Below are 16,240 nucleotides of genomic sequence, written 5' to 3'. Positions count from 1 at the left end.
CCGGCCCCACCCATCAACCATTAAGGCTGTTTTTTTGCAGTTAAAAAAAAAAAAGAAAAGATGGCCACCGGAGGTCAGGTCCAAGTCCAAAATAAATTGCCCTCTTTCCTGAGGCTCAGCCATTTTAATAGTACAGATTTATTGTGCTGTGCTTTTTGGAGGGTGATCATATGTATGTGGTCAGTAGCGCGTATGCAGTCTGTGACCCAGCCTCCCTCTCACGTTACACCCTATTTATAACATCCCCTCCGCCGGCTCCCCTCGTTCTGCAGTTCCTAGGAACCACCTTCTGCTCCCAGCCTCGAGCTCCAGTCCCCTGTTCCTCCTGACATCTGAGAGGCTCTGCTGCAGCTTATCCTGGGCTAACTGTTTATCCTGTACAGCCTGGCAACCGGCCGCACGCTCCGGATTACCACAGGACACCCGTTTCAAAACACACTTCTGCTCTGACTAATCGAGAGTGAATTTTTTTTTAACTGGAGGAAAAAAGTTTTGGGATAGACAAAGGAAAAAATCTTGGATATGTGCTTGTGATCTTTTTTGGTTGATTCAGTAACTTTACCGTCTTTTTTTGCCCTTCTCACCTCTCCTGGAGGGCTGTGTGTGTGTTTTCACGCCATGGATCACACACTGTTCGGCTGCCTGCGGAGCCCCCACGCCCCGGCGCAGGCCCTGCATCCCGCCTTCACCCAGTCTCCACTGACTCTGCACGGACGCTCGGACCACGTCTCCTACCCCGACCTGGCCTCCTCATCCTCCTCCTCCTCCACCTCCTCGCCTTCTCCCTGTATCATCTCCAGCTACCCGGTGGACGACGGCCTGTTTCCCGGGCAGCACCACCACCACCCCCACCGCGGCCACCTGCCCTCCCAGCAGCATCACCACCCGCCTCAGCACCATGCGTCCTGGCATATCCCACAGATGCCGTCACCTGGCGGCGGCACGCGCCACAATCTTTGCCACCCGCACTCTCACTCATCCCACGACAGCGGGCCCACACCCCCAGATCTGGGCCACCCTGGCGGGCCCAGTATGTGCGCCAGCACCCCCAGTCTGGGCATTGGCAGCACCCCTACAGGGGCCTCCTGTGTGCCTGCAGATTTTGGCAGACAAACTCTGTCACCTGCTGAAGCCGAGAAGAGGAACAGCAAGAGGAAAAGTGACAGTTCAGGTAAGAAGAACAGATTTTACTGCAGTTTTTAAGCCAATATAGATATTTTTCTTACAGACATCATAAATAAGCTGTTTGTGACACAATGCACCACTAAAGACTTAATTTTGAATTATTTCAAGGCATTTTCGACATGTGTTAACTCTTACTCTTTGATAGACATCCTCACATAAATACCAGCAGTTTAAGAAATTCCAAGCAGAACTCGAGAACAACACAAAAATCTGTAGTTGTCTTTCTGAATCTTTCAACAGCACATAACTGTTAAGATTTGTGCAGCTCTGAGAGGAAAACAAGAAAGTGTGTGAGAGGCAGTCTGTAGGTGTCGGCTGACACGCAGCGAGGCTGCTGCAGCAGGCGGACTGAAGCGTGGAGCAAAAGGCCACATCGTAACTGTGTGGGCAACATCTGACTACTGCCATGTTTTGTTTAAAAATCACATCTGGTTTGTTGCGACACTCTTCAGAGGGCAGAAAATGAGGCGCACAGTAAAGAATTAATGTCATGGATTGTAAAAGGCAACAACGGCGCCTCGCGTCGCACTAAACACCCGACAGACGCACGCTTTTAAGCCTCTTTTCCTCTCAAAGTTTTGTCATGAAGATAAATCACAGTCTGGTTTAGTGAAATAAAAAGAAATGATCGCAGATTTCACTTTCATATATCTGTGTACTCATAGGATGCAATATTGATTTTAAAAAAAATCTTAAATAAAATGCATTTTTTGAAGGATTATAAATTATTTTAATACCATTTGTAAACCCGTTTAATGCTATGATTACTTACTGCTCTGAATCAGAGTCAGATTTATAAAACTGATTTATAACTGAAACATAAATGTATGTTCTGTATAGTAAAGTGCACCATCGCTTGGAGCTTCAAAGACCCTATTTTTGTGTTTTTGAAAATTTGTGACCTATTAAAATTTCTAATTTGGCACCTTTCAGCCGCCGCAGGTGTTCTGACCTTGATCCCTTAAAAGTCAACAGCAAGTGTGCAAAGTTTAAAAGATGATCCATAAATTATGAAGCTGTATTTAAGGCTTTACATCGTACACAGTACTAGGATTATATAACCTGCATATTAATAATAACATCTATGAATTTCAAACAACCAAGTAAACAAAAAAAATATATATTTTTTGCATATTTATGAACAAATCCTTCTTATAGGACTGCACTCAAACACACCCCAATGACCTGCAGGACATTTCCAACCTGCAGTCACCACAATAATCAATCACGCCATGACAAACTGCCGAGGTCGGGTCGCGGGAGTTCTCGCAGGGAACGTGATATTAGTGAGAGTTCTTAGTTTTCCAGGGAAAGTGTGCTCACCATCCTCTCTGTCCATTTGAGGATTGCAGGGGCCCTCTGCGCCGATGCTCGACCCCTTTAAAGGCCTCTTTGTATGCAGCAGCGAATCACCTGCACTTGACCACTTGAGATATTCCCTGCGTGTGGTTAGTTTTCGCTCGGGATGCTGGCGGTGACCTCAGGGAGCGGCTCACAGGCCGGCTGTGGCTGCAGTTTACAGCCAGTGTGCAAAATATCACAGGGACTGTCATTATTAGACAGCGTAACTGCTCTGGGAACATGTATTTCTAATCATTTAGGTTATAATACCAACATTACTCACTGATTTAGCAGGAGCTCCAGATGTCAAATTAAAGATTCGTGCCAAAATTATGTAACACGCAGAGCTTTTCAAGAGCTGAGACGCCTTTATTCTCAGTTTCATACTTCTGTGTGTTTTAAATGTCCTTTTATTCTCATGCAAAATGTTGCAACACCATATTTAATCCACAAATTCAACGCACCACCTCCTATTTCCTTTTCTCCTTTGTCAAATCATTTGGAAACCGAGCCCCGAGCCTCTAAATCCCACTTCCCCTGTAACAATAGCCAGTGCATACTCATTACATGTGCCGTGCATTCCCTCCACGCTAACGCCAATCACGCTGATTATTGGGGCTAACAAGGCTGCTGACTCAATCAGCTGTCTAAATATCACACCACTGCCAGTCGCATGAGATAGAACCCCGATAAGGTTTCACCATCTGGACCCAAAAAACTTGAGCGAAACCTGAAATTCAGATACAGAAATAATAACAAAAACCTCATTTCCATGCTAGCTTTAGCTCCAGTATGAAGCATCTCAACTTTCTGTGTGTAATACTTCGGCTTGTGATTGTTTCCTCAAGGAAGGCCGCAGGGTGGGCTAATGAGATGAGCCAGCTCCTTGGTATTTCGGGTGTCTGGTTTCTGCGGAACCGGCTCATTTTTTGTGGTCAAGCCGGAGAGTTTTGGCCCCTATAGAGTGTCGCTTGGTGCTGAGTTCACGGGTTATATTTGCATGGACCGATGCCGTCAAGGGAGTGGTCGAGCTTTTAAAAAAGTTACTAGATTTTCTGCGTGGAACAATAAAAGGTGCTTGAAGTCTTATTTTGTTGTGGCAGTGTTGTAAAAAAAAGGAGGTGGTTGAGGCCTCTCGCTGGCAGACACTTTCTCTTAAAAGAAGCCTGAGAAAAACACTGCGGATGTGATGGTGCATTGGGAAATTAATTCATTTATTAATTATTTATTCAGTTTACTATTTTTTTCTATTTTTTTAAAAAAAATTATTACTTTTATTATTTTATTTTTCATATAATTTTTATATTATTATTTTTAGTTTAATTATTTTTTAGTTATTATTATACTTATTGCTATGTATATGCAGTATTATATTACTTCTGTCATTGTTTATATTCTGTATTTTCCTCTCTGGGTTATTTGCACAGCCTCTCTTCTCTGTCGTCTTTAACAGCTGTAGACGTGCATGCGTCTAAACACATGCACACGAGACTGTAGTAAAACAACAAACAATAACGGCAGGAATACCATTATGCCTTTTTTTCTTTGTACATTTGTTGTCTGTATCGCTTGTTTTGTCTAGTCTTGTCTATATTCTCCATCTACCATCATTTATGGATTGCCAGTCACTACCTATTTTTTTTATACTGCACTTTACACTCACCAAAAAATAAATAAATAAATAAAAAGGGAAAAAAATCACAACTTTAACTGATGGACAACATCATCACAAAAGGAAAAAAAAATAAATAAAATATTTTTTTTTACATTATTTCTGAGAGGGTCCCTCCTGTGTTTAGCTAAATTATTTGGGAACCCTAAAATGACGTGCCCTGTCTGGCTGCGTGTTTTTTTCTCGTATTATTCCTCCTTTTTTGTGGAGAGATGAAAGTTACAGCGGGGACCTAATTGCTGTGGTGAAGTGGCTGTGTCATAAAAGCCCCGCCGCTCGTTTTAACTCCAGGCCTGCCGGTCCGAACCAGCTGGCTGTGTTATTCTTTTATTTCTCTTTACACAATGTCTGTGTTTACCAGAGAGAGAGAGCGGATAAATGCGTCCGAAGGGCCCGGCTTCAATCAGCCGCACTCTGTTTGGGAAATTTGAAATTACAGGGAGGGAAAGGAGGCAAGGTCAAGGGGGGAGCCGGACACAGGCTGCGGGTCAAGCAATGATCTGTTTCATTTCGTAAAACTCGTGTGGGAATTCCTGCAGTTTATATATCTGTTTGTCCTTGGTTCTATAACGGTGCGAGTGCCATACAAATTTAACTTTTGTAGAGCAGTTTCAGTTGACTCTTAAAGGGAGTTATTTTGCTCTGAAAAAACAGTCGCTTAATTAGAAGGAAGATCCTCTTTCTGACAGAAAGTCGAGCAGACAGGGGTCCCCTCCGGGTGGAAATCTTAGGTGAGGAGATATTGGTTCTTCTGACGTGGCCTCAGGCTGCAGCACCATTTGTGCGTCTGGCTCTGGGCTGCAGGACTATTTACAGTTTGGCTTGACGCAGGCCCGCTGGATTAACACACACTACAGAACAGGACCGCAGATGAATTAGCATGCAATCACTGCTGCCTTCGAGTGCAGCGTGCAACTGAAGCGCGTCCAGCAGAGAAACCACAGAGGCTGCTCACAATAGGAAAGTTCTGGAGGGCAAATTAAGCGTGCGTGTTTTCTTCGGAAAGTTTGTGGAAATAGCAAAACAAAAAGTATTTTTCTGGGGTGATGAGCTGCAGTGGAGATGACACATGTCGAGGATTTTAATTATAATTTTTTGCATCTGTCGTCCACATTTTGCTTAAATAAAAATGCGAATGAATTGCAAATAAAAGACTTACATTTGCTGCTCATACATTTGTCCTTTTCTTTCTAAACCAAACCCCACATTTTAAAATTTCAGTATAGGGAAATACCTAATTTATACATTAACCCTTTGAAACTTTGATCGACATCAGTTTTCATGTGCAGCATTCAGACACCTTTCATAAGCATTTAAAACTTTGAAATGTGAGCAAGTTGGTTTAGGTTCTTCTGAAAACATGAAAAAAGGCAATCTTGGCAAGAAATGTCCCCCAGTTTGCAAGAAATTAGTAAAAGGTGACATAAAAATGACCTGAAAGGAGAGAGAGAGAGAGAGAGAGAGAGAGAGAGAGAGAGAGAGAGAATTATTAGAAAATTATTTTTTAAAAAAAGAAGAAATGTAAAGACAACTACCAAAATATTTGCTATAATTCTAGATTTAAAAATATGTTACATAAATATTTGTATATCTTTTTTAGCACTATTCTTCAGCTCATTTTCTGGTTTGTTTTCATTTACTACTTTTCTTTGTTGCTTATTTTCAGGTAATTTTCAGGTTCTTTTTTGTTTTGTTTTGTTTTTGGTTATTTCTTGTAAAGTTGCCAACTGCCTTCTTCAGATGTTTTTGAAATACATCAGGCCAATTTGCTCTGGTTTCAAGGGGTTAAATGATCCCAAGCACTCCATCTATGACATTATCAGGTAACATTTTATGTCATAGAGCTTTGCTTTTTTTCCAGAAATCTTCATTATGTGATTATAGACTTCAGAATGCGAGGAAAACAAAAATCTCCAATAAAGAAAATGTGAATTTAAAAAAAAAAAAAGTTTTGCAAAATTGTGGCAGATTTTACCACCAAATGAGCAGCTGCCTGTGAGTTCTTACGTATAAAATAAACCAGGAAATATTTTTCTTGTATCCTGTAAAGCTGCTTTGTTCCATATTTAAAACATGAGCAGCAGATTCCTTTAAGACAAATTAAACCCATGTTGGCAGTATAAGAGCCAGCTGCCACAGTCAGACACACGTGTGTGTGTAGCCGCCCGTGAGTCCTTCCAGCCACTTAAAGTGTTCATAAACAATGACTGAACAATAAAGTGTGATTGACAGCTCCCATTGTTTCCCTCACCTTCGCCTCTTTTTTCCCCCTGCCGACTTGCACCTGCCACATAACATTATTTTTTATTTTTGTTGCACGTAAATCTGAGTGGAACCTGTGTGGTGTTTGGTTTCAGAGTCCCAGGACGGGAATTACAAGTCAGACGTGAGCAGCAAACCCAGGAAGGAGCGGACGGCGTTCACCAAGGAGCAGATCCGAGAGCTGGAGGCCGAGTTCGCCCACCACAACTACCTAACCCGGCTAAGGCGCTACGAGATCGCCGTCAACCTCGACCTCACTGAAAGACAAGTACGTCCCTACCCACCGCAGCTTGTTTCCCCCTGGGTTCAGACATTATTGAACCCCCCCCCATTAGCACATTAATGCCATGTTGTGAAAACAGAGGCGGCCTCGGGACGTCGAGGAGGCTTTTCAGCTCGCTACTGTGTTTTTGTAACTTCGGTGCGAGGGGCTATTGTGCTCCAGATGTGGCTGTGTGACGGGACTATCATATTCCAGATGTTCCTGTCTATTCTTTCAAGCAGCCACAGTCGAGGCAGGGAGACGGGCTGGAGGAAGTGCTGTCTAGCAAGTCACTTCCTCTCTCCCACTACCCTCTGCGAGCACAAATTGGTCTCTGAGCGTGGGCCGCTTGCTGTAAAATGCAGGCACATGAAATAAATAACAGGAGACAAATGGTTGGGGGGGAAGGAAACGGCGTACAGCCTGTTGTTCTCTGACACCCGTTTGGAAGCTGTAACTCACACTTAGTTGACACCTTGCCAGCGATATTGGGCCGTGTGATACAGTGTGGATTGAATGTAAAGAACAGACTGCAGAGAGAAACCTGAGAGTTTCAGGTGATCATTCAGAAGCAAATTAAGGCTTAAAGATATCAGAAGTACTTTTTCCGTGTTAAAGTGTCCAAAAGTGACAAGACCAGTGTTATTTTGTTGAGTTGTGTACGTTCAGTATCCTAAACTTTTCCAACAGCGCTCAAACGCAGAGAAATCTGTAATTTTTATCGAGGACACGGTTTGTGTCATTTGGTTACTGTCGCTTGTCATTGGCGCATGCATCAGGGTTGTGGTTGTCTGCAAGAAGTTGTCATAAATTTTCTTTTATGTCTAGTTTCAAGCCACATTTTTATTAAACACTTTTTAGATAGATTTTGTCGTTTTTAACTATATTTTTGATCAGATGAAGGATTTTTGTCATTGGAGGTCTTATGGAACAATTCTGGATTTTTTTTTAATACGAAACTGCTTTTTTTCCACTGTTTTTACCAGTTTAAATCACCTGGTCTGTTTGTTTTGCTGACAATTTGGCTCAAGGTAAAAAACTCCTGAATCGGTATGCGCTGGACTAGCACCCCCTCCATGACAAGTTGAACTGTGTCAGTGAAACACAGATTTTTAAAAGTGTGTAAAAGTGTTTTTAGTGATTTAAATCATCTGGTTTGTCTGTTTTGGAGAGGAGGAGACCTCTGCGGATAATTTGGCTCCTGTTGAAAACCTCCTGAACAGTTAACACTGAAGAAAACCCAACCCGGGAGAAACTGACGGCAAACACGGCATTGCTCAGTTTTTTCTTATTATTTTTTTTACTAAAATACTGTATAAATCTGTATGTTTAAGATTGCAAAGATATTCATGCATGAGCATTGTTGATCATGTGTTTGTAAAGATTTATGTATCTTACATCTTACTAAACGAAAAAGTATTATGATTGTATGAGAACAAGCATATGCAAAACTACAGATTTTACTCATTATTTGCAGTTAACATCAGCAATGGCTGCATTCCATTTAGAACCCATTTAGTACACCTAAAGTAGCCATTATTAATGTTAAAAGGTACCCCTGCTTTTCTGGCAGTCACATATTATAGGAGCAGTGTGTGAGATTAAGTCGGATTTAGCGGACTCCAGATTGCAACCAGCCGAAACTTCTCCCGGTTAGAATTTCTTCAGTGTTCATTGTTCAGGAGGTTTTTACTGGGAGCTGAATTATCCACAAGAGGTCTCTTCATCTCAACAACAAACAGACCAAGTGATTTAAATTGGTAAAAACACTGAATAGAGCAGTTTCACGTGACAAATCCATGTTTACCCGACACTTTTCGGCCCCTCCGAAAACGTCCGCGAGCCCAGCACATAATAACATGTGCTACCATTTTTTTCTGCGGTAACTAAAAAGCCAGATGTTAAGGAGGTATTTATCGGGAGCTGAATTATCCGCAGAGGTCTCTTCATGAACAAAACAAACAGACCAGGTGACTTGAAATGCTAATAATGCTGAATGACGCAGTTTTACGTTAAAATCAGTGTTTTTCCAATGCTGTTCAGCTTATTACGGGGGGCTGCTAACTATGGCGGCCAACGCAAAAAGTGAATGTTAAATGTATATATATGTTATTATATATTGTATTATATTTAGGTGATTATAAACTAAGGAAAACATACTTATTTTATTATATTCCATTTCTGCCGATATATCTGCCTAAATCACAGTTTTCACAGCCCTTTTTTGGCCATGAATGTCTCAAAAAAATGTTGGGAATATCAGTTATGCTGTCAGGGTTCGTGGTTCAATTCCCACTTGGGCCACCCCAGCTAAAAATGTGTAGTATGCAGCCAGAGTACTGCGTTCAGATAAAAGTGTCCATCTAAGGAAATCTGCTTCTCCAGGAACATAAAAATGTGTGTTTTAAGGGTCGAGTAGTAAACCTGCAAAGTCCCATTTACATTCTCACTCCTCAATCTGAGAGCGACTGGAAACCGTGACACGAAAAGTGATACAAGTATCGTAAATTGTGCAAGTAATCTTTTGCTTTTTAAAGGTGTAAAATACTCTTAAATACCACAACGTCAGGCAGAAAACTCCGCAGAGCCACCAAACACAACGTCTCCCAGACAATTAATCTTTTTGTGCCTCGGATCAGCATAAAATAGGCATGAAATTTCCTCAGCTCATGTGGCATAAGTTGTGTGTGTGACCTCAGATTTGTCAGCAGGAGATAGTGAGGTAAATATTGGCCATGCAAACATTTGGCCGCGGGGCTTGATTTATGCTCCATGAGCTGTTTGGAGGAATTTGATAGATGTTATATGTTTTTGTGGGCCGTGACAGCAGGAATATTTTCAAAGATGGTTGAAGTGGAGCTACAGGGCTGAACTTTGTGAATGTTTGGAGTTAAAAAAAAAAGGAAGAACAAAAAAATATTTATGTATTTGCGGTTTAACTTTTAAGGTGAATTAACCCCAGGTGGCATACCATTTTGGATGTGTAAACAAACTGGGCTAAATTTAAAAGCAATGTAAGTATTATTTTAAACCTCTAAGTTACATGTAACTCTTGTTTTAATGTTAGTTAAATGATTTTATTTCAGCGTGAAGTAGGAGCTAACTACACAATGAAATATAGCAATTGCAATGCTGTAAAGTAATCGGTATACCATCACCTTTTAACCAGTTATATTCCAGTTTTAACTGAGATGTCCGGACATCTTTTGACTTGCACACTGATTCAGTACGTTTTGCATTTTTTTAGCAAGTATTTCATCATCAGTAGTATGTTTTGCTTCACTTTTAGAAGATTTTGACAGATTTGTTTATGTTTTTGTGGGAATATTTTCAAAGATGACCAAGGTGGAGCTTAAAGGCAAAATGTTTTGAGTATTTACAAAAGTTTGGGAAATGAAGAACAAAAAACAATATTATTTATTTGCAATTTTGTGACAAATTAACCCCACTAAGCATACATTTTTAGATGTGCAAACATAGGGATCAAACTTAGCTAAATATTATTATAAAAGTGAACTTTTTTTAGACCGATAAGCATAAAACAATCGTTCTAACAACATTTTCCAAAAGCATAGAAAATGAACAAAGTGCTATTTATTTCTTTTAAATTTCAAATTTCCTACAAATTAACCCCAGTGAGCATACATTTTTAAATGTGTGAATCATGTAGCTTAAAACTCGGCCAGTTGTGGTTGACAAATAAACTTTTCCAGACCTTCAAGCTATATAAAACATTTGCTCTAAAGGCACATAAATGACTCTATATCAGTGTGGATGTGTGGACATCTTTTGACTCAGGGCTTGTTGCGTTCTTTTAAGCAAGTATTTCATCATCAGTATCAGTGTGTCATGTTTCGTGCTTTCAAGGTGACGGAGTAGAGCGGACCATTAGCGCCCCGTGAATGCTTAAACGAGCTGTTTTGAACCTGAGGTTTGGCAGCGATTCGCGCCTATGAGAGGTTGAAATGTAAGTTGAGGTCAAGAGTCTTCGGTGCAGGTACCGTGCTGGTGGGGCTGAACTGTGTGTGTGTGTGTGTGTGTGTGTGTGTGTGTGTGTGTGTGTGTATGTGTGTGTGTGCGTCAGCCTCCAGGATCACGTGCTTGGCTTTGACATTAGAGCCTGGCACACATAAGTGATCCTTCGCTGGACTCTCCCCTCCTCTGCTGCTCTCAGAAAAGGCCCCGAGGCTTGGAAAGCATCCGAGGTGATACTCAGCACGCCGTACGCCCCTGATGCTTTAGACAAACGTTTGTGCTGTCGACTCACTTCCTGACCATGTGACTCGGTCCCCTCGGAATGACACTCCCCAAAAATAAACCCACCCCACCCTGCAGGACATGAGCAAGTCCCCCCCACCCCCCCCCCCCCCCCCCCCCCTCCCGCGAACACTCAGGGGGCCTCTGCTGCTACTTGACGTGTAAACCGTTTTAAGCAACAGCTTAATCATCAATCTGAGAGACGTAAATATGGTTGAAGCTGTTGAGTCAGGGAAAATCAGGTAGACGCCAAGTGGCAGATGGAGCAGCACATCCCCACGTAATTGCTGCTGTAGAAATAGCTGCCAAACTTTTGAGAGAAAGTTGCTGTTGAGCAGTAAGACCTTCTAATTGCTTCTTGATTGTTTTTTCTCTGTCCGTAAAGGTCCCATATTACATAAAGTTTGATTTTAATGTTTTCTGTGTTTTTTTATTACAAAGCAGTAGTCTATTAGATCTTCACATATTGTACCTCCATGTTTTGTTTACATTTCACACTAGATTTGGTAATGTGAACATATGTTTTCCATTGCAGAAAAGCCCTTTGAGCTGAGGTGAATTAAACTCTGCTGTATAGAAAAGCAGTGTGCCCCTGCAACAGGGTGTTCAATGCACCACCGCTTTCTGCTTAAATACATGTTTTGGGGAAACACTGATCAGTCAGAGCATACCTGGCTGTCTTTGGAGGTGGGGCTTAAAGGCCAATTTAACACAGAGATCGCACTAAAGGGCCACAACAAAGTCCCCCCTTTATACCGCCCCCGCACTTTTACACAGAACCAACTGACGGCGGCACCGCTCCGCTCCAGTTTGTGATTATCCACTGCATCGCAGCATCCTGCCATCAAAGGAGGCGTGACGTTTAACACACAAACATCTGTTTCTTGCGTGCCATTTAACATGTTCATCATCAGCACTTTCAATAACAAAGGCATAGCACATCTATCACAGTCATTCACTGTCGCTGTGATGTGGCGGCTGATCTCGTCCTCTGCTCGGAGGATAAGGAGCTCCTGAATCTCATTGTTTTCCCAGTTTGCATTTACGGCCACTGTCCTTCTTCTTCGAATTGGCCGCTATGCTAACAGCTGCTCTTTTATTCTCCAGCTGTGAGTCACACACATAAACACGTCATCCAAACGTCACACTCGTGCTGCTACAGTCGTCACTTCTTTTCTTGCTATGCGTTTTACACAGTGCTCATTTCCCAGTTGTTGCTACATCCGCTCAGAGGCGAGGCTGCTCTGTCCCCCCTTTTCGTGATTGGATGTTATGTCGAGAACCACAAGGCGGCACAATGGCATGATATTCCCGCCCTGAAGAGGCAGCGTAAATGCGGATAAAGAGACGGGCATGAAAACCGAGTGTTTTTGAGGCAGAGGGTGAATACAGATATCTTCAGGCCGACTGTATAAGAAAACGATGTGTTGTTTTGAGCATTAAAACATGGACGTCTTCTACAAACTTGAAAATGAGTTAAATGTGTAACCTTTAAGAACAATGAATTTGACGTTTGACATTTTCACTCTGCAGGTGAAGGTGTGGTTTCAGAACAGGAGGATGAAGTGGAAGAGAGTGAAGGGCGGCCAGCAGGGGGCGGCGGCTCGAGAGAAAGAACTGGTCAATGTGAAAAAGGGGACGCTGCTGCCGTCGGAGTTCTCTGGCATCGCGGCGCTCCACCACTCGACGGACTCCTTAGCCAACGAGGACAGTCACGACAGCGACCAGAGCTCCGAGCACGCTCACTTATGATGCACACACCCCCCTCCCCCCCCCCCCCCCTCAGAGGACAGGCCCTGCTCCGCCTCAGGACCGTCCTCAGAAGGACTGCTGTTTGCTGACATCGTCATACAACGATGCTAAATAAGTGTACAAACGTGTGGTAGATAATGCAGCCGTCATGCAGGCAAAATGTAAATTTCAAGAACTGAGCACAAAACGGAGGATGTTATTTCAAAGCGCCATTGGTTAAAAATGTCCTTGATAGATGCCAAAACGAGGAATAATATAAATATTGACATGTGAGGTTTTGGCTTCACAGATTCACTGAATATTGCAAAACATTTGGAAATCACACTTCGTCAAACAGTTGTAAACATTCCATGTCGTGTGCCTCGAGAGACGCAGGCTTTGAATTGCACTGTCGAACACACAGTCTGCACCTCAGTCCGTTTCTACTGTACAAACTGTAAATTACGATGTAATTGAGTTTTTGATCAAATCAAGTGCCAGGAAATCAAATTTGCCTAGCTAATATAAATGATCTGTAAATAATTCTCTGTATTGTGTAACAGTAATTTTATACCCACCACACTATTCAGCTCACGCAGTAATAAACACTGACAGTTCTTTAGTTGACACTTTTCTGCCTGGAGATGACGTTTTGTAAACAAATCTGAAACCTGAAGCAAGTATTTTATTAAATCCTTTCAGGGACAGTTGCAGATCGAATAAAATTTAACCAGTGGTAAATGGAATTCAGTATGATTCAGTAACTTTTTTTTCCGTCTCTGCAGCCATCCATCCATCCATCCGTGTGTGTGTGTTGCCTGGAGTGAAGCTGAAATGAATTAAACATTGCAGAGAGTGTAGAAAGCTGGTGATGGGGGCGCATGCTAAGTTCACCTTAGCCTGGGGGCAGAGTCGGGACTCCTGCCAAGACTCAGAGAGAGAGAACCCGCAAAGGATCAGATTCGGTTACAAAATCCAGTTGAAAATAATTTCTTGACTTGATCTCATCTTTCACCACATTGTGATTGTGCATTCTAATTTTTGGAGGAGGCACCTCACACGGCATGTGAGGTTTTTAATTTTCTTTTTCTTCCCCCCCAAAAAAGCAAACCGCAGGATGAATGTGATCCATTTCTTTTTACATTGAAATTCAGAGCAAAATATCAGAAATATGAAAGACGCTTAGGGCCTTAATACTGCAACAGATGAATAGTATCAACCCAGTTTCCACAGATTAAAAACTTACTCATATAAAAGAATAAATCACAGAACTCGTGCGTGCAATGACCAGCTGCTGTCTTATTCCTGATTCCTGCCTGATTAGTAAAAAACAAGAAAAAAGTAAGAACATTTGGCCTAAAACCTTTTATGTATGTTTGATTTGATGTATGAAGAGACGGAGAGAGAGAGAGAGTGTCAGAAGCCTTGATGTCTAACTGTATAAAAAATGGGCCATGGGCTCTGGATCTTTATTTTCATACTAACTTTAGCATTTTCTCCTGAAGCTAAATTGACAAAACACATGGTGATTTGTGTAACATGTTTTCCCTTTAAAATCTGGATTCATTCAGATGTCTGTCACAAGTATGTAAACCTTTGATTTGTGAGAGAAATGGTATGATTTCTTTCAAAAACAGCAGTAAAAAGGCGATTTGCAACTCGGTAGGAATGATTTTGCAAGAAATTAAAAGAAAATTATTTTAAAAAAGCTAGGAGAAAATTCCTAGGGAGATATACTTATAATCTTGATTACATATATAAAATTGGTATTATTTATTTATTTACAGATAATTGTGTGGCATTTTTTTTTTCAGTCAATTTTTGTTAAGGCTTAACTGAGCATTCCTGTGAAACAGTACAAACGCTTAATCATGTTTGGACATCATTAAGCTCTGCAGTGTGAATCAGGCCATAAATATAAAATAACCCTGACCTTTCGTACATTTAAGCCGTCCTTGAATCTCACCCTCATGCGAGCACGGAGCAGATACTCGGCTGTGTCACCAGGCCTCAAATCTTCTTTGTATCTTCTCAGGTTTATCTACAGTACAAAAGTTGATCCCACTGCCTTTATGGCCAGTTTCACCTGCATCCTTTGACCTGTTTTACCAAAGAGCAAAACTTAAGTTGTGTGTGTGAGTCCGGACCATGACTCAGAGAAAGCCAGAGACCAGCACTCTTATTTACCTGCACCCACACACTCAACACAGCCCCCTGAAGCTCGATCTCTCTGTTTGAATAATGCATGCAGCTTGCACTAGAACAAAGCTGTAAGACACTGAAGCAAGTTAGCGGGCTGCATGAGTCCACAAACATACATGACACTGTGTGTTATGGCTGTCTTACTATGGATTAATTATTGTACAGTAAGCCATAAGATGTTATGTCAATATTTTAGGGTGTGCAGTATTTTGCAAGACTTATCTTTTGCTGTTTCACTATATTTATCTACAGCTGGAGTTAATATTTGCATAGTAAGACAAATATTTTACGCAATGTAGGCTAAACTCATAGTAACTGCGGTCAGTCAAAATCTTATGTTTCAAAATGTGTTCACTATTGTTTAAGCTTATATGATATCTGAATACTGCAGGGCTTACAAAACTTTCTTTCTTTCTTCACCTGATCTAACCTCAAAACTCTAGATATTTTTGTTCCTCGAAGAGTCTTTTTCACTTTGATAACCAGTTAAGTACTTAGTGGTCATGTGTTGTTTAATCCGTTCAAAAGCCAAAGTGTAAAAAAAATTCAGTTAAACGGGGATGGCGTGTTGAACTATTTCTTGGCCGTAGCAGCAGTGAACACGTGGAAACTCCGAGAAATTAATGGTCACAAACAAGAGCAAAAAACAAAGACGTTTTTAGTCTTTTGCTAAGATAAGATAAACAGCTGCTTGCTGTAGCCTTATATTTACCAGTCAGACATTAATATTCTTATTTAAGGCCCAACTCTCCAACAGAAATTTGATATCTGAAGCGTATTTCATAAAATGTCAATTCATTCTTTTAACCCCCTGAAACCTGAGCAGATTGGCTGGTTTTCTCTTAAAAACATGGGAAGAAAAAAAAGCAAGAAATCAGTGAAAAATATGGGAAAATTATCTGAAAAATATCTTTTTAAAAATTAAAAAAAAGAAAAAAGGGAAATGATGAAGAAAAAGTGTTAAAAATTATAATTTTAAAAATTACTTTAAATTAATCAAATAAAAAAAGGGGGAGACCGATTAGAATATTGTACAAAAATAGGGAAAATGTTCTGAAAACTATCAAAGAATTTTATAATCCAAATTATGCTACAGAAAAAAATATAATAAATAAAATAAAATCATTTTTCAACACTTTTTTTCTAGGCTTTTTTGTTGCTTATTTTCAGGTGATTTTCTTTTTTCTTTTGCTTGTCTTGTGAAGTTGCTTGTTTCCTTTTTTCTTGTGTTTTTGAAATAAATCAAACAAATTTACTCAGGCTTCAGAGAGTTAAGAAAACCTCATGATACTTTTTTTTTGTTTTAACATATATGAACACCACACAAA

At 41.0% G+C, this 16,240-nt stretch overlaps 1 protein-coding gene across 1 annotated transcript; it reads left to right on the top strand.

Annotated features, from left to right (window-relative positions):
* Positions 1-256: 256 nt before the first annotated feature.
* meox2a (mesenchyme homeobox 2a) lies at positions 257-13,456 on the top strand. The gene is made up of 3 exons (XM_042490193.1): positions 257-1,171; positions 6,556-6,728; positions 12,513-13,456. The coding sequence occupies exons 1-3, from the start codon at positions 619-621 to the stop codon at positions 12,729-12,731; spliced, it is 945 nt and encodes a 314-aa protein (XP_042346127.1). The 5' UTR covers positions 257-618; the 3' UTR covers positions 12,732-13,456.
* The last annotated feature ends 2,784 nt before the right edge of the window (positions 13,457-16,240 follow it).

This window comes from Plectropomus leopardus, chromosome 7 (genome assembly GCF_008729295.1).
Source record: "Plectropomus leopardus isolate mb chromosome 7, YSFRI_Pleo_2.0, whole genome shotgun sequence".
Classification (NCBI taxonomy): Eukaryota; Metazoa; Chordata; class Actinopteri; order Perciformes; family Serranidae; genus Plectropomus; species Plectropomus leopardus.
The sequence above is the reverse complement of the archived record's forward strand: the minus strand, read 5'-3'. Positions and strand labels throughout refer to the sequence as shown.